General features: G+C 38.4%; 2 protein-coding genes across 7 annotated transcripts in view; one reads left to right on the top strand and one right to left on the bottom strand.

Annotated features, from left to right (window-relative positions):
* CCDC88A (coiled-coil and HOOK domain protein 88A) overlaps positions 1-12,783 on the top strand; it is a 75,230-nt gene extending 62,447 nt beyond the window's left edge. For 2 of the 6 annotated variants that reach the window (XM_009959439.2, XM_086460784.1), the window contains exons 26-32: positions 2,159-2,242; positions 3,309-3,512; positions 3,823-3,894; positions 4,884-4,964; positions 5,945-6,210; positions 7,879-8,368; positions 12,719-12,783. In XM_009959439.2, the coding sequence (XP_009957741.1) occupies positions 2,159-2,242; positions 3,309-3,512; positions 3,823-3,894; positions 4,884-4,964; positions 5,945-6,210; positions 7,879-8,368; positions 12,719-12,783 (1,262 nt within the window). Of the gene's footprint in view, positions 1-2,158; positions 2,243-3,308; positions 3,513-3,822; positions 3,895-4,444; positions 4,532-4,675; positions 4,733-4,883; positions 4,965-5,944; positions 6,211-7,878; positions 8,902-12,718 lie in introns of those variants that run through there. The other 4 variants (XM_086460781.1, XM_086460782.1, XM_086460785.1 and 1 more) reach the window with 4 other exon arrangements.
* A 7,108-nt stretch (positions 12,784-19,891) lies between these two features.
* Positions 19,892-21,325, bottom strand: LOC104352986 (prolyl-tRNA synthetase associated domain-containing protein 1). Its single transcript, XM_086460864.1, has 2 exons — positions 21,239-21,325; positions 19,892-20,496 (listed from the first exon to the last, which is right to left on the bottom strand). Exons 1-2 carry the CDS (start codon positions 21,323-21,325, stop codon positions 20,059-20,061), a joined length of 525 nt encoding a protein of 174 aa, XP_086316990.1. The 3' UTR covers positions 19,892-20,058.
* Positions 21,326-22,707: the final 1,382 nt, after the last annotated feature.

The raw sequence follows: 22,707 nt of genomic DNA, 5'->3' as shown, positions 1-22,707 counted from the left end.
AGCCATAAATCAGTCCATTTGGAGATGATCTGTGTTAATGAACAAGATCCACAGATTACTTGAATGATTCTTGAACATCCTCTGGTTACTTTTTTAATAAGATTAGAGTGGACTTTTTTAATTAAGAGGGATCAGTTACCTTGTCCATAAAGGATTATAGAAGTTACAAAAGAATCACGTTTCACCACGATGACAGAAAGTAGAAATAGAACAGAATTACCTGTTTGGTTGGATGGCATTAGTGTGAAAACTGATTAGTTAGTTATCTGTTAGAAAACTGATCTGATGCTGTGCCTCATTCCTTTGGCAAGGAGCTATTCAAAGGTATGTACTTTTATGTACAATTGGACAGACAACATGCGTGTCTTCTTTATGGGAGATTTAGCAGCCTCTCTGCTTTTTTTTTGAGCCTGAGTCAGCATCTATGTTTGTGTTGGTTTTGGCTTGTTTCCTCAGGATCTATAAGAGGAGAAATGCTTTATTGATCTGAAAAAAAACAAACCAAAACAAACTGGTTGTTTTGAAGTATCTACAAGTATATGTACATAATATAGTGAATAAGTCAAAGGTGAAATTGAACTTTGTGTACTCCTATCTTACATAGGTAGCACACGTGCCTTTCTTTTCTCCCTGTTCTTCCCCACCCCACATCATAAGGACCTGACATGGGGGTGTTTGCTGGCGCTCTCCGGTCAAGATAGATTTATATTCTGCAACTGTGGAAACTTCTGTGTTTGTTTTTGACACTCATGGCTGTGCCAATCATGCATTCATTGGAAGCTGTAAAATATATTGCATTGGAGGCTTCTTATTCCAAGTGCAAACACAGAAAAATACGATGGAGAGGGAGATTTCTTGCTCTTTCTAGGTAGTTCATGTGCACTTGTAAATGCATATGTATATATGTACTGCTATATAAAATAGAAACTGATGTATAACAAGCTGCTGGTTGAGCAGAAAACCAAGGCAAATCACAAAGCACGTGTCATAGAAGTGACTTGAGAGATATAAAACAAGCAGATCTTGAGCCGATAGACTGGGCTACAGTGCTTTCATATCTGCATAAATAAGAACTTCTTGGTAATTTCATTATGCATCTTTTTCTGGATCTTTCCGTGCCAGTTGTTTGCATGTGGCTTCTATATGCTTGGCAGTCAGTTGACGCATTTTGTTGATGCCTCAAAATGCAGGTGTCTGCCAGTAATGGGTTACTAATGCAGAATAGCTGAATCTAAGGACAACATTAACTTGTGATTTCCCCCTCCTCCATCTTTTTTTACTATTTGTAATTTTAACTCTGTTACCTGATATTACAAATCTCAGTCTTCTCTTAGCCCTTCCAAAATGTTACAGCAACACTCACATTTGGATTTTCTTTTGCTATTTCTTTTTTTTTTTTTTTTTTCCAAATCTGGTGGGTTTTGAGCTAAAAAATCTGATGTATACCATTCCAGACAAGAAATCTTGGTTTTATTTTTCTTATTACAGATTTGAAGTGGGTTATTTCAGTAAAATACTAAAATCACTGCACACGAACAGTAGGTTGACCATGAAGTCCGTGTAGATTTTCTATAAGACAGCAGATGACCAAAGTTATTAATGAGCACAAAATGCAACAAATGAAGACTGATAATAGATTGTGTCCTACTAGAGATGCAGGGCAAAACATTACAAAAGTTATTCATCTCAAAAAATAATGATGGGAACATATTTTAAAGTAGAAGTTGTAGCTAGAGTTGCTTTCATTTTAAGCTTTTTTTTGCTCCACATTCTTGTTTATGTTCAAGCAGTGTTATTTTTCACAGTCGAAACTATATAATCGTCAATTTCTATAATTGTCTGCAAAGAAGTTACATTTATTTTTTCAAGAGCTTGGCAGTTAGAACTTTCAAACTGTATTACGCTCTTCACCATTATTTTCAGTGCGTTTCTGAGTATATTAAAAGTTTTCATAATGTAGTTTTCATATTTCAGCGTAGTCTTCATATTTCATTATCACACAGAAACATGAGAATGGTAGTTTTTAGCATAGCATACATAGCTTAAACTCAGACATTCATTTCTGTCCTTAGTTTCAACATTTAACTTCCATCTGTTCTTCTCCCTTTTTTTCTTTCATTTCCCTGTTTCCGTTTTTCCTCATGCTATGACATAAAAGTGGTTGCACTGAAAAGACTGCCCTTTTTGAGGAACAGACCGAAGGAAAAAGACAAAATGAAGGCCTTCTACCGTCGCTCCATGTGTAAGACTTTATGACAGTTCAGCTTCTTTTAAATGGCTACACTGGCTTCCATTACTAATTTTTCACTAACCTCTCCCTGGACTGCGCTGTATTTTTCCTCCTATTTTGCAATGTGCAAGTCCTGCTACAATACAAGGAGCTGGAGCTTTTTCTTTTTTCTTTTTCTTTTTTTTTTTAAAAAAAAACATCAGCACTGAATACTTTATATATGTGCACATGTGCACACACGTCCCCACACGATTACATGCACGAGCACACGCACATACATATATATTCAGTGCATTGTGATTGCATATCTTTGTATACATAGTTGTCTATATACACATGTGCCTATGTGTATATAAATTTACAGTGCACTGTGTTAACTTAAATAGTTCCAAAATGCACATTTCATAAGCCTTTTGTTAAGAAATCACTGTAATTTTTTTTATTTAAAGAAAGTGTAGAAAATAGTGCAAGGCTGTATGGTGGTCTGTCACTCTTCAAGTAATTGTCCGTTACTGTTGCCAAAATGTTGTATTGATTTATTTTATTTTATGTTATTTTTTAATGAGGGGTGGACAATTTTCTCTAGTTTTGTGAAGTAAAGGTGAATATCATCAGATGTCATCTTTTTCAGATCCTTTTATCTGTTATTATGTAAAATACAGTATCCCTGCAGTAACCTGCACTGTACAAGGATCCCATATCATTGTTGACATGATATTGTATTAGCCCATTATATTGTATTGCCCATTTTATCCTTATTCATTCCGTTCTGTCATTGCAAACAGTATATCAAAGCTTCTAACATTCATATTGCGTATCATTGCAGCGCAAGCATGGCGATTATACCTAATAAAATCAGTTTTAAGAACCATACTGAGCTGAAAGAAGTCTCTGACTGACAACACTTCTCATTCATTGAGCTGCTTGCATGTCATAACATGGATGATCTTGTGTTTTTAACTTCCAGTATTCAGTACGCTTTAATGCTTAGAAAACTGTCAGACATTTTGCAATACAAAATACGAACAGAAGCAAATACATTGACCATGCTGATCATTTGCTTTCATTTGCATCCCAGCCATGAATGACCTGGTGCAGTCCATGGTCCTAGCAGGAGGACAATGGACAGGTAGTTCTGAGCATCTGGAGGGTCCTGATGATATATCTACGGGTAAAAGGAGGAAAGAATTGGGAGCTATGGCCTTCTCTACTACAGCTATCAACTTTGCAACTGTCAACTCTTCTACAGGCTTCAGATCCAAGCAGTTGCTAAATAATAAAGGTATAGGTAGAAGCTTTTTGCACCGTGATGTGACTATGTGTAACAGCAATTTTGTATAAATGTTGGGTTTACTTATATTTTAAGTTTTTCAGCAAAAAGCAACCTTAGTAATTGAGTTGCAGTGCTAAGATACTGAATAGGTTTAATAACTGCAGTTATAAAATGTTTCAGGTTTCTTCTTACAGAATGTTACCTAAGTAAAAATGGATTGGTTTGAAAAATATTTTAGTGTGTTTTACGGATTATAAATATTTTAATAATATTTTCATTTTATTTTATCTTACATCTTCTTTTATGTTTCTGTGTATAGATGCTACATCCTTTGAAGATGTAAGTCCACAAGGTATTAGTGATGATTCTAGTACAGGATCAAGAGTTCATGGTAAGATGTGAACTTTAATTATATGAATTAAGGATATATTATGTGAATGCTAATGAAGTTTGCAAAAAAAAAAAGTGAATGGCATCGTTACAAGTGAGCATGCTTTCTGTGATTTTTGTGTATCTTGTGAATGTATAGTATCATTTCTTCAGATTGTTCTTTTCTTTCTTAACTGCTACATCAGATAGATGTTCTATATCTCTAGTAGAAAGTATCTATGAAGTGCATCTGAACAGGATCAAAACATTTTCCCTTTTAAAAATTTATTTGGAGTTAATAGTAAAAGAAAAGAAGTTATAATTTCAGTCCTAAAATAAACAAATCCAAATCTGGCCTCATTTTTCAATGTTTATTGTTCAAGGAAACCTGAATTTGTCATGTACTGTATTTTATAAAATCATTACATGTTCCTTCAAGCAAAGCTATGAAGTGAAAGCTATAACAGATTATTTAGAAGTGAAGCTTTAACTCTAGTATAAACACTTAAAATTAGTACAGGCAACAAACATTTTTGAAGTTAATAACAGTATATTTCCCTTGTATCGGATAGGAGTACAGGACATTATCTGTGCAGATGCTCTTGCTCCTCCTGTTCGTGGCATTTCAACAATGTGCAAGGTTCCTTGTCAAATCTGTTGTAAGTGACCTAATCACGAGCAGCTTTCTGCATGCCCATCCTTTCATCTATAAAATCCTGGTTTCCCACTAACCAGTCAGTTTCAATTCTAAATGTACACTCTATTTCTCTTTTCCTCTCCCTTGTACCTTACTATTCCTGTAGTGCCCTTTACTAAAGTGTCCTCTTGGACTGCCTGGAAATCCTTTCGCTTTCTGATCTGTAAGAAACCGCTTTGTTGACAATGGGCATGCTCAGCCTGTGAAATAGTGCATGATTCCCGCCTCTGAGCATTCTGTGAACAGAATGTAAAGGTACTGTGTCACCTGCCAAAATTTTGTTCATCATGGTGTCTTCCTAATTTTCCATTTAGCTTCCAGACCAGCCAGCCTTGATAGTGGCAGAACATCCACTAGCAATAGCAATAACAATGCTTCACTCCACGAAGTCAAAGGTATGCTGTAGATGAATTTACGTACCTGCTTCATTTCTATTATTTTCTCTGTAAGATCATCTATATAGATTATTTAAAAAAAATTTATCTGACAATGTTTTTTTTTCAGCATTTTATAGCCTTCATGCCTAAAATTAGGAAGGGATACTAATATTACTAGAACTTTTAAATAAATATTAAAATAGTGATAATGGTATATGTTACAAAATATTTTAAACCAAACCTAACCCCAAGTAACAATGTTAGAAAATAAGAATTCCCCCCAAATTACTTTAAAATCACTTATTTTTGCTCCATTTTTTTCTCCTAACATCCTGCTACATGTGCACTGCTTCCATAAAGCTGTATATGTACAACACAAACTGGACACCATGGCATATGTAATACCATCCTGTAAACTTTTATATTTTGTTTTAAAAGATTGATAATGTTCCTGGATTAAGCAGTATTCTCTGAATTTCATGTATTATGAGCCTTGATATAATTTTGTTTATAATGGCCATTCTAGCTGGAAGACCATTGTACATACTAGACTAGAACACTGCCAACTCAAGGCTTTATTTAATATTGATGGGTTGCATTTATTAAACATTGGATTCATAAAAGAGTTTGGATTGTATTAATAGTATATTAGAGTGTGTGTCTCACCGTGATGCTGAACAAGAGTGGAGGCGTATCTTTAGCCTCTTGGAATATAGTATTATGTAGATGGAGGCCCAGATTATAAGTGAAAGGTAGATTTATTCAGAAAAATCATGTCATGTTTAAAGAGCTGTAAGAAGTAAGTCACAGGAGTGCAATTGTATTAATAATAATATATTTGGTTTGAGTAAAAAAGGACAACTGGATTTTTTAGTATTTTAAATAGAATTATTGTTAAATGAATCTGATAACGTTCCAGATTTGAGTAAGGTTATACTGTTTAACAGCTTTGGTATATTTTTTCTTATGGAAATACTTAATACCGTTTACCCCAAAAGCAGGTGCAGTTAACAATCAAAGCAGGCCACAAAGTCACAGCAGCGGAGAATTTAGTCTGCTACATGAACATGAGGCTTGGTCTAGCAGCAGCAGCAGTCCTATTCAGTATTTGAAAGGTCATACAAGGTCCAGTCCTGTGCTCCAGCAGCGAACGCCTGAAACACTGGATAGTCGTGGAAGACAGATCAAAAGCGGTTCTCCTGGAAGTGAAGTTGTTACCTTGCAACAGTTTTTAGAAGAAAGCAACAAGAGTACCTCAAGCGAGGTTAGTTTAAAAAATATTTTAACTATGTACTGTCCCATATGTGGGCACAGAATTAGAAGACTTACAGTGAGTAGAATGGCTTTAAAGCTTTTTGGAGATATTGATTACTCCTGCATTAAGAAGTAGTGTGGACTGTATCCCAATAAACTGTACTTGCTGTATTACGCACAGAATCATTTGGAATTTTACAACTTGACCCTTTCTGGGTTACTGGATTAGGTAAGAAAGTTGATCTCTACTGCACAAAATGGTTCAGTGTACTGATGCGTGGTGTGCTTGTTAGAGTTCAGATGGAAGGCCATAAACTCAACGTAGGTTTACTTTTCTTTTTCCAGTTCAGCACTTGTCTTAAGAAAAAGCTGTTGTCAGATCTGTCTTACATCAACAGGAAGGAAGATGCTTTACTTCATTCCCTGAGGAGAGACTCTTGTCTCCTTCAGTTTCATCTTATTAACTCTGCTGGGCAAAAAACTGACCTTGGAGCTCATTGAAATCTGAGAGGAGTAAGACAAAGAGAATGTTTCTCTAAATCAGTGACAGTTTGTTAGAAGTTTGTTAGAAGCCCAAAATCACCTTGTCTTTGCTATTACTCTAATTTCTTAATCACTAGTTCTTGAGTAGATATGTCTGAAACCTAGAAGTGCTCTAGAATAAAGCAAGCCAGTTACTGTGACTAGGGCCCATCAAGAGCAAGGATCAGATTCCATTTCTTTTTAACAACACAATTGAAATTGAAAAATACACATTCACAGCTGAATTGATTGAGGTAGTCTGGGGTAGTGACTTGAGTCTGGACTAAGTTTCTGTATTTGTTGTTAGATACTTAAAATGACCGCTCACCTGTGGTCTCTCTGACAAGGATTTTTGGTTTTTAAGTGTTAGGCAATACTCTTCTGGCAAAAGAAATACAAGAAGAGTCATGAAGTCTAGTCCACTGCTGTTCATGAATCACAGAATCCCTTTCATAGCATCACAGAATCATTCAGGTTGGAAGGGTATTCAAGAGATCTCTTTCCAGTCTTCTGCCAGAGCGTTTCCTTAACGCTTTTAGCTTAATTCTTTCCAAATTTTCTTTTACCATTTTGAGAAAGACTGCAGTCGTTCTCCACTGAGTCTGTGAATAGTATTCACCTAAACTTTTTTTTCTAGCTCTGAAGTCTTTTCTCCAAAAAGAAAAAATGGGAAGTTGTCCAGTCCAAATTTAGGCACCAAGGATGCCTAAAGATTACGTGCTTTGTATTACTTTCTGAGATTTCTGTCTTTATTGTTTGATTATATAGAGAATTTAAGCTTTGAGCTCCAGATGGTCAGTATAAGTTAAAATAATAGTCCATATGAAATTGCTGAGGAAGGATTGATGAGTTGATGGTAGAGGGCAAGTGAGTGAGAAGATGAAGTTTTGATCATCAAATTTTTCAGTTAATCAGTTTTACGGGAACTGATTCCATAGTTATGATCTGTCTGACACCTGGTTTTCAAAGAACTTGCTTGTAAGCTGTACAGAAAACTCGTGAGTATGTACCATAAATGTTTAATACTACTTTTTGATCTGAGAAATTAAAAAAAAAACTTTGCAGAATTGTTCTTTGTTTATGTCCACAAAGATTGCTTAAGAAACAGTCAAAATTACAATTTATAAATTTGTGAGACGTTTCATATTTTTGACAGATGAAATCTGCAAGTGAAGAGAATCTTTTAGATGAAGTCATGAAAAGCTTGTCTGAGTCTGCGGAGCTGACAGGAAAGGAAAAGCTAAGAAAACAGCCATCTGCCAGTTGTGGTATTGTTAGATCATTAAGTGTAAAAAGTACAGTTGATTTCTCAGATGGACGATCCATTAAACCAGAACAACTTGTAAGGCCCAGCCTTCGTAAAACTGAAGATACCTACTTTACTAGTTCTCCCCTAAAATTTACATCAGGCACTCAAGGGAAGACCAAATCAGTTAAAGAAAAGATACAAGCAACTGTATCACAGCGACAATCAAGAGATTGCAATCCTTATGCTACCTTACCTCGTGCAAGCAGTGTGATTTCTACGGCAGAAGGAACTACTCGAAGGACAAGCATTCACGATTTTTTGTCTAAGGACAGTAGACAACCTGTATCAGTTGATCCAGCACCATCCACCACTGACAGAAGTGTTCCATCGACCTCTAGTGAGTACTCAGCACACCAGTTATCCTCTAATTTTTTTCACTGTGTGGCTTACAGGGTAGATTGTGTTCCACAAAGCAATGCAGCTAATACAGTTAAACCACGTAATTTAGGATGTAAATCTAATGTCCCTAAGACTTCAAGGATGGAAAGGTCAAATTTTCGTGAGGGAACTTTGCTAAGCACAAGTGTGTTTAATGATAAAGTCAGTATATCTGGTAATGACAGCACAGGATCATTTACTGTGTCTCAGCCATTTTTATCCCTTAACACTGAATTAGTTAGTAATATAAGTGGATTGCCTCAAAGATCTACATCAAAAACAACTGATCAGGCAAATCTATCAGCATTTAGATCAGTACCGAAAAATCAAGAACAGCCTTCCGCTAATCAGGAATCTGATTGTAGCTGCCTGCGGTCAGTTCTAACTAGTGAATTTGTTCCTGCCACCTGTGTAAACAGTAGTGAGGCTGAATCCCCGCTCCTGGTTTCTGAAGATAATAAAACTGTGTGGTACGAGTATGGTTGTGTATGATAAGGAAGTTGTATTATTAAATACATATATATAGTCTAACATGACATGTAGGTGGTGTTCTCAATGTCCACTGGCTTTAGAGAAAATTTCACTACAATGAAAAAATAATTTTGTGTTAGAGCTGTACGTTGTTGTTTTATAAGAACAATGGCATAGGGCTTAGCTGTGTACTTGAGCATGTTTGAATGTAAAATTGTAACCTCACCAAAGTTTGCATGAAACATTAATTGCACTGTATATATTTTGCATGCCTTTAAAAATCTTTATAATACAAGCTATATTTTTATTTGTCATGCATTACAAATATTTTGGGTTTTTTCTGTACATTAACTGGATGCATGCTAAACCAAAACGCATGCTGCATTGCCAACAATGGCACCGTGAACAACATCATTTCTGGTACAAAGAAAGTACTTTTCAGTTGTGGTCATGCTTTCGGATGTTCAGTAACACATTGATTATGTATTTGCAGTAAAGATACTTTTCCCCCCTTCTCTCAAAAATGAGATACTAACGAAAAGAAACATTTACAGAGATTTCAGTGTCTTACCCTTTTCATTTATGCCATGTGCTGGCATAAATGCATTTTGCAGAAGGAACAAGTTTTATAGCACAATAATTCAGTACCTCTAGCTTGCACAGTAAATACAAATTACTGTTCATACTGATTAAAATATTTGAACATTAATAAATACAAAGGCCATTCATAATCCTAAACAGAAGTGATAATTCTTACGAAGAGGTAATAAATAGTTACATGATATGCAGCACTTTTAATGAAAAAATGACCCTTTCCACCTTTTCCCTTTTGTATGCTTTATCTTTCCACGTCTGGTGTATAAATGTGGTGAAGTGTACGGTGTTATTAGGAGTCAAATAACAGAGTGATACGAGACTCCTTGCGATGTATGGTAATAAAAACCTGTATTGATCATGGTGGAAACTCATTTTTTCTTCTTAGCAGAAGTAACACTAACCTAATAGAAAACAAGGTGTGTAACAAAAATAACAGAAAAACTGTTAAATTAACACAGCTAAATAAAAGAAAAAATAACAAAAACTTTGCTTGTAAAATTATAGGAGCATAGGAATGCTTAAGGCAATAACTTGTTAAATTCTAGATGATGAGCTAAAGAGAAATGTTGAGAAGTAGTAACTTAATATGCCGCTGTCTTTGCAGTTGCTTGAAACATCCTAATCATAAATACAAGCAGAGTTTAAAATTGTATCATACTTAAACTGCAATTATGTGAGACTTTAGACATTAGCACTTTTTTGCAAGAGGACATAATTGCTGACAGTTATTGTAGGTCAAAATTACATATGCTATAAAAAAAACGAGTGAAAATGTACCTAGAGGAAAAATATTAAAAGTTGAAAATAAATATTAAAAATAATGAATGCCATATTCTGAATTTTATAATTGAATTTATTTTGCTGGCAGTTTTGTGGCAGTCATGGTACTGCTGTGTGGGTTGAACTTTAATTCCTTAGTGTTTAACTAGGGAGGGGTGCTGCAAATACACAGTTCTTCATGGAAAAGCAGCAGACATCACATGTATTAGTCCATAAGGTCTCCATTTCATACAGGAGAATTGGTAATAAAATGTGGAGATAGCAGTTTCCAGTGCTCCAGCTACATTTCAAGGTGGGGAAAAGGAGTGATGGGAGAAGACTGGATGTTTCAAAGGCATTCTGTGGAGGGTAAAATTACTGTTTCGAAATGTAAAGCAGCTATCCTTTACAATGTCTGCAGGCATCCAGTGTTACTGGGCTGATAAATTTCTCACTTCTCTTCAGTGTTATTCACAGCGTGCTGTTAGTTAATGCTGTGTTCTTCTAGAATTGTCTCACTGTTAAAAAAACCACAAATCCAAATCTGAAATACAATCTTAATTTCACAGGCATTTACTCTCACACAGCAAGACCGGTGTTCTGATCTTGGGCCATGTCATTTGACTTCATTTCTGTTAATCTATAGGTGTGTTTGAGTTAGCTTTGAGATGAACAGTGCTGTGATCTGAAGCGATGTGTGCATAATACATTGTGCAAGTCCTTTAAGGAATTACAGAGAAAAATCTTCTTAGCTCTGAGAGTACTTATAAACTCATACTGTGCTACCAGTATCTGTATTTTTCTTAACTGATTGCAAGCCTGTGTCTTGCAGTGAGATTGCTTGTTAGGATCAGAACAAGGTTTGTAGCTAGAGGTAGTATCTTCTGTTTAGATTAACCGCTACTGTTGGAGAAATCGGATCAGCTTTCAGGCATGCTGTTATCTCTGTTGCCAGCCTTGTCTTGCTTAGATCCTTAGACTGTCATGTCTACGAAAAATACCAGTATTGTCTCCAGATATATTTATTACAAACTCTCCAACATGACCACTGAATCCCGATTGTAATCATAAGCAAGGGCAATGTCTAAAGAGAAATTTGAATGGTTCCCCCTGTAGAGTGACATTAAAGCTTGCTATCAAGGCAGCAAAATACATTTCTTTCAGCCGCTGCCCATGGGGCACTTCAGTTTGCATTGTTTAATTTCTTTTCACAGCACTAAGCTTTCACATGCAAACCAAACCTGATAGTGAATATTTATGCCTGATATCTCATGCCACTTTAGCCTGTGTTTTACCTTACTCCATTGCTGGGGTGTTGGGGGGCTGCAGTAAAACAGCTTCTCTCTTAAACACAAAGGGCCTTAGAATACCTGAGTGGTAATGTCTTTGAACACGAGTGTGGCAGATGCTTTACAGGAGTTCTAGACTATCATTGTCCAGCCCACGCTACTGGTTTGCACTGTTTTACAGATTTGTAATGAATTGCATTTCAGTTCTGAGGGTAATAACTTTTTGTGCTCCTACTTTTGCTCCATCGAGTTCAGCTGCAGCAGCGAAAGAAAGCATGCTGCTGGAGACTTTCTGATGTCTCTGATAAACAAATTGTCAACATTTGTTTATTACATATGAAAGAAAACAAATGTTTTTATGTACAGAAGGATTATTTTTTTCCTCCACTTTTTGGTCTTTACGCTTTAACAATACATACATCAGGGATGTCTCTTTCGGTCTACGTTCAACTTGTGGAAGGGTCTGTGAAATTCCTTTCAGCCCAAATCCCCGCTGCTCCTCGGCCAGTCAAATGGCTGACTGTAAATACATGGTGCGCTTGCTCATTCCTTGGTCCCCACTGCCTTTAAAAATGATAAGTTAGGACTCTGCATGGTAATTATAAACACTAAATACGTGGCTGCTGGCCAAAAAAGGTTTTGTTGTTCAGGCTCAGTAATTTGCTTGCAGTTAAAGGTTTGCTCGATGCTTTGCTTTAAGAGCATAGTAAATTAAGATACTGCATTTCGCATGTTCAGGCTGTTGCATGCAAAGATAATTTTCTGGTTTGCAGAATTGACCATGAACATTTCTGTCAATGTGTAGCAGGTAAAAATGCAAAGATGAGTTAAGTTCTCTGCTAGGTTCAGTCAGCATTGATTACATCTGATTACTTTTCTCTTCATACAGGCAGAGACTGAGCGTTAGTTAGTGTATCTAAAAGTTAAGTATATCTGATTGTGACTTTGAAAATAATACCTGGTTATTCTAAATGCTAAGATGAATTTTAATGAGTGCAGTTAGGTAGGCACTTCCAGTCAGTTTCCTCTATCCCTCTCCTCTGTCCTCTCCTCTTAAAAAAAAAAAAAAAAAAAAAAAGTGTGTTTATATATCCTTTTGCTCTACTAATAAGTAGAATGTATTTTAATGCATGAGAGGTTTTTTTCATGTCCTGATAAACACAATGAATAACATGAAATGCTTTTCTCTGCAGATGTGGAAGCTATACCAGAAAGCAGAAATTCAAAAAGCAGGTCTAGGGAGCAACAAAGCTCCTAATTCTATTACCCACTACATGAGATGTGGGCCAAGTGGTGAGTTTCCTGCCCAAAATGTAAATGAGATTAATTTCATTTACAACAAACTAACAGCATTACCTATAAGAACAAGTGCACATTGCATTAACAGATGTAAATACTGCTTGCTTAACTGGCTTCTGTCTGTCTTACTAGTTAAGCCAGAACAGGTTGGTTTACAGCAGTTATTTTGCCTGTGTAGGCAGGCATCTCATCCCATTTAGACCTTTGCCTGTAAAAATTGCGTTTATTTTCACTTTTCAAATCTCTGGAAGAAGGAAGTTCAAAGAAATTACATTAAGAAGTAACACTGAAGTCGGTTCTTAGAAAGGGACAGATAAATCTAAAGGATTTATAAGTTTAACGAAACTTATAAAGTGTTCTATACCACAAGGAAACTGCCTTTTTATAAAGCTTGGCTTTGGCATTCTGTCCTTCTCTTGGCTTCATTAAAACATCTTTGACGCATGCTATTAGTGCTGTTAGTTCTGTTAGTGACTTAACTCTGTATTTTATACTTCTACGCTTTAAGCTTTTCTTATGTTCTTTTCTCTTTCCACCTTTCAACTGAACACAGAGAGAAAAGTGTCCTTCAGTATCTCAGTGTGAAGCCTTTATATCTGAAGTTACAAGACAGCGACTGTAGGAATCATTAATAAAAATTAAGGGAATTTTTTACATTCTTCGTGACTAGAGCAGGAAAGAAATAAAAACCTACCTACCTTCCTTCCTTGAATCAAGGAGCTCTACTGGAGTCTACTGCCGAAAATTTGTAGATGGTCTTAGGAATTATTGCACATTGCACTGTTAAGATCTACTGAATAAAGGACAGTTCTCATCTCCCTAAGGACCAAGAATTTTAAGGTCTCAAGAATTACTCCAGGGAAAAAAGAAAAACAAAAACAAAACAACAAACTTCTTTCATCTTCTGTTTATGAAATTAGCCACTGATTTGCTTAAGCTTCTGCTAATAATTAGCCAAAAAACCCCCCCGTAACTAGCAGTTTATATTTTAGTTCTGTAAATCTAAAATAAATGCTGTAGTATTTTGTTGAAATTGACTGTATATACACATACAAAAACCTCTCAGCTTACTGGCACTTCACTGCCTTATTTGGTTAGCATAATCTGCATGAAATTGCTCTTTAAAAAGTTTATGCTGATTTTTGTTGCATACTGCAAGAGAAAAATTTGTTTACATACATGAAGAAGTTCAATAACTAACGAAAGTGGGAGTCATGGGATAATCGTATTATATAGAAGTTGTTTGTCATTTATGTTTTTCACATTCCCAAGTTATTCTGCATATGTATGTTCAGGTGTTTCTGACAGGAAATTGTCAGGTATGGGTTTTTCTATAACTTTTATTTTAATATAAGGCTGTTTTCAACAAATGGCATTTCCAGGATAAGACTGTCTTACGATGTTTGTGTACTGACTAATTTTTTTTTATTGTTTGTCTTTTGACATGAGCTGATTGTGGCTTAGGAGGTTTCTTGATGGCAAAAAGAAATGTAAATAGTATCATACGCATTTTACAATCAGTTCCCCTTAAGGTTATCTTTTACTAGCAAGATACGTTTTGTTCACTGTTGATTTATATTAAAGTCAACAAATGTTATTGGTACATTCAGTGGCTGCATACATTTGTTGTCTTGAAAGCATTTGGAGAGAGCTCCAAGGAAGCGTCCATGAATCTATAAGCAGATCCAAAATGAGTTGTCATAATTATGTTTTATTACAAATCCATCAGCACGTTCATGTTCCTGTTCTGAAGGGTTAAGTTAACTGTGTAACCTCCTAGTGTCCCACCTTCCAACACGTAAGGTCACGGCTGTCTCCATTCACACGGTGCAGGTAAGCAGGACACATTTGCAGACCCAGGGTCAGGGGCTATCTGTAGATCAGTCCCGCTGCTGCTTGGGCTGCCTGGTGGAGCTGCTGCAGCTTCGCCAGCTTACTGACAGCAGCTTTCTTGAGGCTTAGAGGTGCTGTCATTTATCAGGGACAGTTGGAACAGAATCATTTTTCAGTGGAGAGAATGCAGTTCAACAGATGGAAAAAAATATTGGCAGGTCGTTGTTATATTTTCCTGAAATTTTGTCAAAAAAGGGCAAAAAAGAGGAAAGTGCAGTCACTTTTAGAAGGGGACATTTTCTTGGGTTTTTTCCTTAAAGTGACTTTCCTTCTGAAATACTTTCTATGATAAAATGTGCTATAAGATCTAGATCTAAACAGAGTATTTTGGTTTTACAATATAAATACTTGGTTCAGCCTGGGATTGTTCTCACAGAGAATTCAAATGTTTTTTGGATTTTTTTTCCTTAGGTGAAAATAGGACCAATTTTGCAGCTCTCCACCATATAGAATCCCCATTTTTCCTCTGAAGACCTTTCTGGTATTTCATTAAAATCACTGGTTTACTTTGATCACCAGCTCACACTGGCAGCCACTTCTGGTCCCTTATTCTCAGTGTCACGATTTTCACTGATTTCAGTGGAAGTGTGGTGAGTTTTGCAGAGTATCACACAGATGATTAGCCATCCCAGGAGTGATCTGAAGCCCAGTACACCCCTGAAATCCAGCTCCACGATGGTTTTGCAGGCAGCCTGAGCTCAGTTGCATTCAGAATAATTTCCCACTTTGTAACTGATGCTGCGATGTTTTTGAGAAGGATTCAGGGTGTTCCAAGCCGTGCAGTGACAGCTACAAGATGTCACCAGAGGGGCAGGTGGGATGGATGGCAGTGGCTAGAAGAGGTGCGGGATGTCAGGGCCCGTATACCTGCAGAGACCTGTACACAGGTAGTTTGTGTGTTCCTGTATGTGCTCAAAGCTCCGAGTACCGCTGAGTTTCTCCCCTGCTACCAGGTGAGACCGAGCGAGCCCTGGCATGCTCGAGGAGAAGAGCACTCTAAGCAGTAAGAGTCTGGTGTTGAGCCTGGTTTCTGTGCTGTTCTGTCCTGCAGTACGGGCAGAGCCACAGAAACTTAAGGAAAAGTTGCCTTTACAGAACTTCATAGATAAAGATATGAAATCTAGAACGCTGGTAGTCCTTACTAAAGGCATCACTGTTATGAAAAAGAAATGAAATACCATAAATATTAGGAAAATGCCTCTTGATCCTAAGTTACAATATTTTCAAGCTCATTTCAGGGTCTGACGGTGGCTGGATTCTTCTTGCTCTCTTTGACAACAGAGGACTGATGCATTCCAAACTATTAAACCCTAGCCATTTAGTAGCATTAACTATTTTTAGAGGAACATGTGTGTCTTGAATTAACAGATTTGAACTGTAGTGCCAAATGCTGTTTGCATTCCCAGAATCCAAGCAGCCGTGTGTGTCGAGGTAGATTCTCCGAGACCCTGGGAATTAGGCAAGAGTGGCATATCGCCATGACTGCGTGGCACGTGCCCCTCTGCAAGGAGCATGGCTGGGCACACATAACCTGCCCTCACCACGCGTGGCTGTGTCATTTTCGTCACACGGGCATCAACAGATGTTTGATTTATTAGCTCAGCTCTTGTCTGTGTTCATTAAGTCATCCCAGACTACCCGTCACAACTTGTTCACTTGCTTTTTGCGTATTATTATTACACCTTAAAGCATCTGTGCAGTCACAGTCAGGGCGTAGTCACTTTACAATTCCTATTTAATAGGATAACTGTATTAGAAGTGAACCTCCCTCATCCAAAAACCCAAGCAAAGTTTCCTTGTATGAGAGAATCAGCAGGAGGTTGGGGGCAGGATTCACCCTGTAGGTCAGGCTTGTGCACCAGAGTCCTGGCTAGTGCCTGTCGGTGCCACTGTAAGCAGGGTTCGACCCACTGCGTCTGCATCCGTGCAGAGGCCAGAGTGAGATTTGGGGTTGTATTTGCTCAGTTATCCAAAGGCAGCACCGGGGGCACGTTTGCATTTACGAGATCAGAACTGGCTTCTCCCAGCGCTTCCTTTTGCCAAGAAGGTTCAGAGCAGAAGAGCAGTCAGGAAGTCCTCTGTGCTCTGGTGATTTTTAAATCCTTTTTCCATTCTTAATCTTTCCAGTGTGTGCCCTTAAAATAAAATAAAACAGGAAATTTAATTTGGGAGCTGCTTCACATTTTCTGAAACACAGACTCCCAGGGGAAGAACACGGCAGCTGTTGGACAGCATACGACGATAGTACACAGCTTTTTACTGCAAGAGTTGCCAAATCTGTCACTGCTAGTTCAAGATTACAGAAGAGGTTGTAGAACTATACATGTATAATTTTTATTTACTTTTCTGATAGTCTGCTGAGGATTTAGTAACATTCCCAACACGTATTATTTTTAAAGTTTTTCCAAGACATGATGCAGCCTCAACAAAGGAGCTCATGTATGGTTTTTAGAGTTAGATGATCATGTATATGTAAATAATGCTTTGATATTAATAAAACTGCCTTAAAGGAATGTACCTAGGTGTGAAACAAAACTTAAAAAGCTCTTATTTAAAACTGTAATTTCCTTTACATATTGATTTTTTAAATGTTTGCCATTGTATACATTTATTAATGATGTTATTAAAATGCCAAACCAAATAATTTTTATTCTTATTTTGTGTGTACATTTATACACACTTTTTCTGGAAACTGATGTTGCTGGAAGGATGTTGGTGTAAAGTGATGGCGTTGTGGTCCATTGGTGATGTGTTCAGTATTTCTTCCAGAAGGAAACTGATAAAACTAGCAGAACTTTTCTGGACAGTGTGTAGTTTGTTTTGTGGTGTTTATTTGTGTAGACCTGTGTAGCTTTTAACTATACGCTATTTTGATACTATTTAAAAAAGACACTAATTTCATAAGTAAATACAAAAAGAAATCATTATAGATTTGCCAAATGTAGTATTTGAAGCTTTGATTTTGATTGGTTGTTACTTTTGCTGAGACAAGTCTCAGAATCTCTTCTGAGGACAAAGGTAGTTAAATTTTAGGTAGTACAGATTTTAAGATTCGTGAAGCATAGTGAACTGCTGTTGTGCACATGTCTTTACAACAATTTTTCATGTTTAAAGCTTTCTGGATTCAAAAACCTTGACAAATCAAATTTAGTTTTGTAAGTGATGCAGGATTTTGGGGTGCCACAAGGAAGAAACCTTAAAGGGGAGGGATAGTGAGTGGTAGGCAGAGGGTCAGTGAAATTTTAAAGACACATAAGACTGTATCTTAATATCTAGCTAATTTAGCAATACATTTGTTAATCCAGAGTTCATTAATCAACTCAGTATTCCCAAATATGAAATGTTCCTTTCAGTCTTTCATTTAACAGGAAACACAAAATCACGTGTCTGTGGATATCTTTCTAGTGACTATCCTGTAGCTTCAACATCTTTAGGTCGCTTCTTTCCCAGCTGAGATGACTGACATGATACATGGTGTTGGTTTGTCTTTCTGCAGTGGAGGGGAGAACTGAAACTGCTGTGTCATAAGTGTCCTGTCCTTAAGGTCACACCTCTGAGAACAGGTGCCAAGTCCTTCAGAAATGAAGGACACCATGGTAAGGTCATCTCCAGAGGTCCCTTCCAACCCCTGCCACTCCATGATTCCTTAAGAGTGTTTGGGAAGTAACTTGCCTTGCCCTAGAAGATGCTTTTTCTTACCAAGTTAATGGTAGTTGTTAATTCTATAGAATTAAAGATTTCACTTTCTTACACAGGGGAAAAAAAAAGCCCCAAGTGTTGATGTTCTCATAGAACTGTCTCAGCCATCTAGAATGAAACTGAGTCAGATTGGCTGATTTTTGCCTTGTGTTTCTTTTGAAGTGTTTCCCTTTATCGTTGGGAGAACCACATCCTTAGCATGATGCAGTAGCAAACTGTCATCCAAGATCACAAGTCCTTTCATCTGTTTTTTTTTTCACTCTTCTGTATTCTTTATTTCGTTCTGTCTCAGCTTGCACTGACACTATTGTTTGCCTTGCAGGCATAGTTTTTACACGGCATTTTCATTAGGCTGTGAGCAAATGCCCTTTTCCCCCTCATCTTCAGATTTTGTCCCTCGCTTTCACAACTCCTGTCTTTGGGTTTCATGTGAGTACTTGCTGCCACAGTGTGTTTACTGGACTTCATGGAGTTTGTGCTGCTTCTGTCTTAGCGCACAATCTGTTTGAAGGGGCTTTTATTCATTTAGGCAGGAAAGAGGAAGAGAAAGAATTAGGTTAGAAATTCACTGTTGAGAATGTACTGGTCTTGTTCTTATGATAGTAGATGCTTTTCTATATTGAGTATCTATAATCTATTGAAAGACAAATCAGCTTCCCCTCAACCTCTTAAACACACAGACGCTTGTACCCGCAGTCCCCTTCTCCTGAAGGGAGAAGCTCAAGTGCAGCTACTCGCCGTACCATTCTTTCCACTTCTGTAGGTGCTGGTTAGGGTAGAGCGGAGCAGAGAAGGTGCACGTCCTCCATGGGTTCCTGAATCTGCTGAAATTGTGCACAAAATACAGTTCCGGGTTGTATTAACGTTCCTCCCAGGTGTCGGCAGGACACACTACACTGGTCAGGCGCCCACGGTAACACTATTCCTTGGAGCTCCTCCGCCAGGAGAGGCTGGTTCCGGGGCTCAGCCCTGCCCCGCCTGCTATCAGATGGCTGCCTCCTGTCCTCCCATTTTCGGAGAGGCTCTGGAAAGGGGTGAGGCACGCACCTGGCTTCGTGGGGCGACTGCCAGAAGACTCCGTAACTTCCCAAGGGGAGGACACTGTGAAAGTGAAAATGCAACTAAAACTGTAGACGATCAAATGCATTTTCTGTACTGTAGGCAAGTTGTTTTTTTCTAGTTAAAAATAATACAAAGAAGTCAACATATAGTAGGGGCTAAATGGGTACAAGCACACAATCTAGACATCTTTGCTCTGTGTGTACTGACGAATATTTTAGAACTGTTTAAGTTGTTATTTCCTAATGATGTTAAGTTTAAACCTTCAAGGCCAGTACCACACACGGAAAGTTCCAGTTTTATCCATTTTATTAATAAACAGTGTAACATTATTTAAATAACACCTTCTCTACTTACTGGTTGCTTGGTGGTAGATTGCAAATAGGTCTTTTTAAGAATATTCTGTTAAACTTCTAATAACCCAAAGACAGTAAGCTTTCTCACCAGATTATCAATATAAACTTACACAATCAAATAAAAATAAAAAAGGAGTAACCCTGTTTTTTCAAATTGCATTTATAATGAGACTTGCACCAGTTTTGCTCTACAAAATCTATTCCCAGTAACAGAAAGTGAACTTCATCTATTTAATGTCCTCATCAAAATGTACGATGATGGGATCATGGCCTGTTGATCTCACAAACTTCAAGAAGTCATTGGGGCTTAAGCCCATGGTTGCAGAATTTGTCATTGGATGAAAATATACCTTTTCATGGCCACCTTCCAGAAAGCCAGCATCCAGCACAAAGCTTACATCTCCCTGGTCACAGAAGAGGGCAAGGGGTGTAGCACAGCCCTGGCCCACTTTTAGCTTTTCCAGCATGGCATTTTCATCAGCAAATCTCAGGTTTCCACTTCCAACACCCAGTTTTTTAGCAAGATCATTTAAATTGATTTGCCTGTTGTGCAGAACAGTCACCAGCCAGAACCCTTTCTTCTTTTTGTCTTTAAGAAAAAGATTTTTACTGTGACCACCTTTCATGTGTTGGACATGGGGCATCATTTCTTCAACAGTGAACACCTGGAAAACAGAATCAGTGTAGTGTGAAACTCTATATTGCATTAGACTTTTAGTTGCATACCAGCAGGTATTTTTTGTTAAATACTTAGAAAATACTGAATGTTTTACTCAGCCTAAAAACTGTACCCTTTTATGACAAAATTTTAAAAGAACACAAATAAAATGTGACATACTGCTCCTGCACGCTGTCCGAATCATTTCTGTCTCATGTATACAGCAAGAGTACCACAGTTTAAAAATACAAAAAGACAGCTCTGACAGCCCTCCTTTTTGCAGCTCCACCACAGACAGACTGGAATGACGTGGTGTGTGTTTTAAGTGAGAGAACTTTGGAAAGCATCTTAGGTGTCATCAACTTCATGGTGAAGTGGATGGGCCGTAGCTCTTCAAACTGCTGGGGAATTGCTGGGGGAAAGGGAATCTGGGGTACAGAAACGCAGAGGGGGAACGACTCAACGTCTGCTCTCAAAACACCCCAAAATTTCCCTGCCAGGCCCAGCACCGTAAGTCCATTTAGCAAGAAAAGTCTGATGCTTTACATACCGATATTTGATTATGCTACCAAAATCACGTACAGGGCCTAAAACTGCCCTGTTCGCATGCAGAATTTTATTTCCGGATTTAAAAAAGATCCGAAATATGCCAAGAGCTGGCGTGGCTGGACGCCGACGCCGCGGCCCGCTCGGAAGGGGCCGGGGCAGCGCCAAGGCCAGCGGGGAGAGGCGGCGGCGGCGGCCCCTACCTGGGGGTGCTCGGCGGTGACCGTGGCGATACCCAAGTCCCGCAGCCGCTGCGCTAACGCCTCCCGCAGCTCCGGTGCTGCCGCCATCGCCGTCCTGCTCCGCCGGGGCCGGGCTGGCGGGGCGGGCAGCGCTGCCGCCGCCACCGCCCCTTCCGTCGGGGAGGGCCGTGCCGGGCGGCGGCTTCCGCGGCCCTAAAATGGCGGCGCGACCCTGGGGCAAGGCAGTGTGATGTCCTAAGTTACCCGCCTGCCTCCGCAGGTCCTGTGATCCTGTGGCACGCCAGAGGCCAGGGCTTGCCGTCTCCTTAGGGGCAGAAACATCGGGCTGCGCCTCCCGTCGTACAGCTCCGCGGGTCTCCTGCTGTCCTCCTTGGCCTCACACCTCGGGGGAGGCCGAAGTCCTCCACAGCACTTCTCCATACGGCCCCTGGACCTCGCCTCCCGCACAGCTCAACATATTTCCTGTTTCTTAAAACAGCCCATCTCTTTCCTTGTCGAATAGTGACATTAGAACAATATGCGGCTCTGACAGACACTAGGTTTTCACATCCAAGGTGAACTGTATTTGGTTCAAATACTGGTTTCTAAACAGGTATTTGTCCTAGATATGTACTGATAATTTTTTTTATATATGTGCTTACTGTAATTTCACATGCTACCTTGTACATATGCCTATGTACAGTTCTGCTGAAAATGTTGCTACTAAATAAAGAAAAAACCCTCAAAGCTATAAAAATCAAAATAAGGTGAACTATTCAGTTAATGGTACACACTAAAAAAGAGAACTGCGTAATCAATTTATTTTTTTTTAAGGCAACCAATAATCAAGAATTGCAACTAAAGGACAAAGCCAAGCATTAACGGACATGTAGTTAAGCAGAAAATATTTCTCCAACCCAAACCATCGTCCTGACCTATGACATCAGAAATTATTTGTTTTCAGTTTGCCCTTCAGAAGAACAGGTGATCTATAATAAAGCTTTAAATTAAAACAGTATGAATCTGTGGTTAAGAGACATGTGGATAAATTATGATCCCACGCTAATTCCCAGAGCCCTACAGCAGCACATAGAAAGATTTCCAGGCAGTATCCAACAGAAGATCAACTCAAAAAGCAGATTTGCAGTAAACTCTGGTGACTGTTTTGCATGCTAAATTTATCTTTCAAATAAAACGTTTTTCAGGTCAATCCCAGCCTCACCAGGAAGCCTGATCGTATGAAGGACGTGTTGCCCCCAGCATGTGTGTCTGTGTGCTTGTGCTGTCTTTGTGCCCGATTTGTCTCCCTGCACAGCAACACAGACTTCATTTAATGCCCTTTGTACAATCTCTGATATTTAAGCTTTTTCACTACAGTTTATTTTTGGGGTTATTTTCCCCATTTTACCTTTGGAGAAACCCTTGAGGACCTTGTGCATTTTAAGGTATTGGTTAGTACCTGCCACATTCATCAGCAGATGGTGCCTTCA

Source organism: Leptosomus discolor, chromosome 2 (genome assembly GCF_034619465.1).
Source record: "Leptosomus discolor isolate bLepDis1 chromosome 2, bLepDis1.hap2, whole genome shotgun sequence".
In the NCBI taxonomy this organism is placed as follows: domain Eukaryota; kingdom Metazoa; phylum Chordata; class Aves; order Leptosomiformes; family Leptosomidae; genus Leptosomus; species Leptosomus discolor.
The sequence above is the reverse complement of the archived record's forward strand: the minus strand, read 5'-3'. Positions and strand labels throughout refer to the sequence as shown.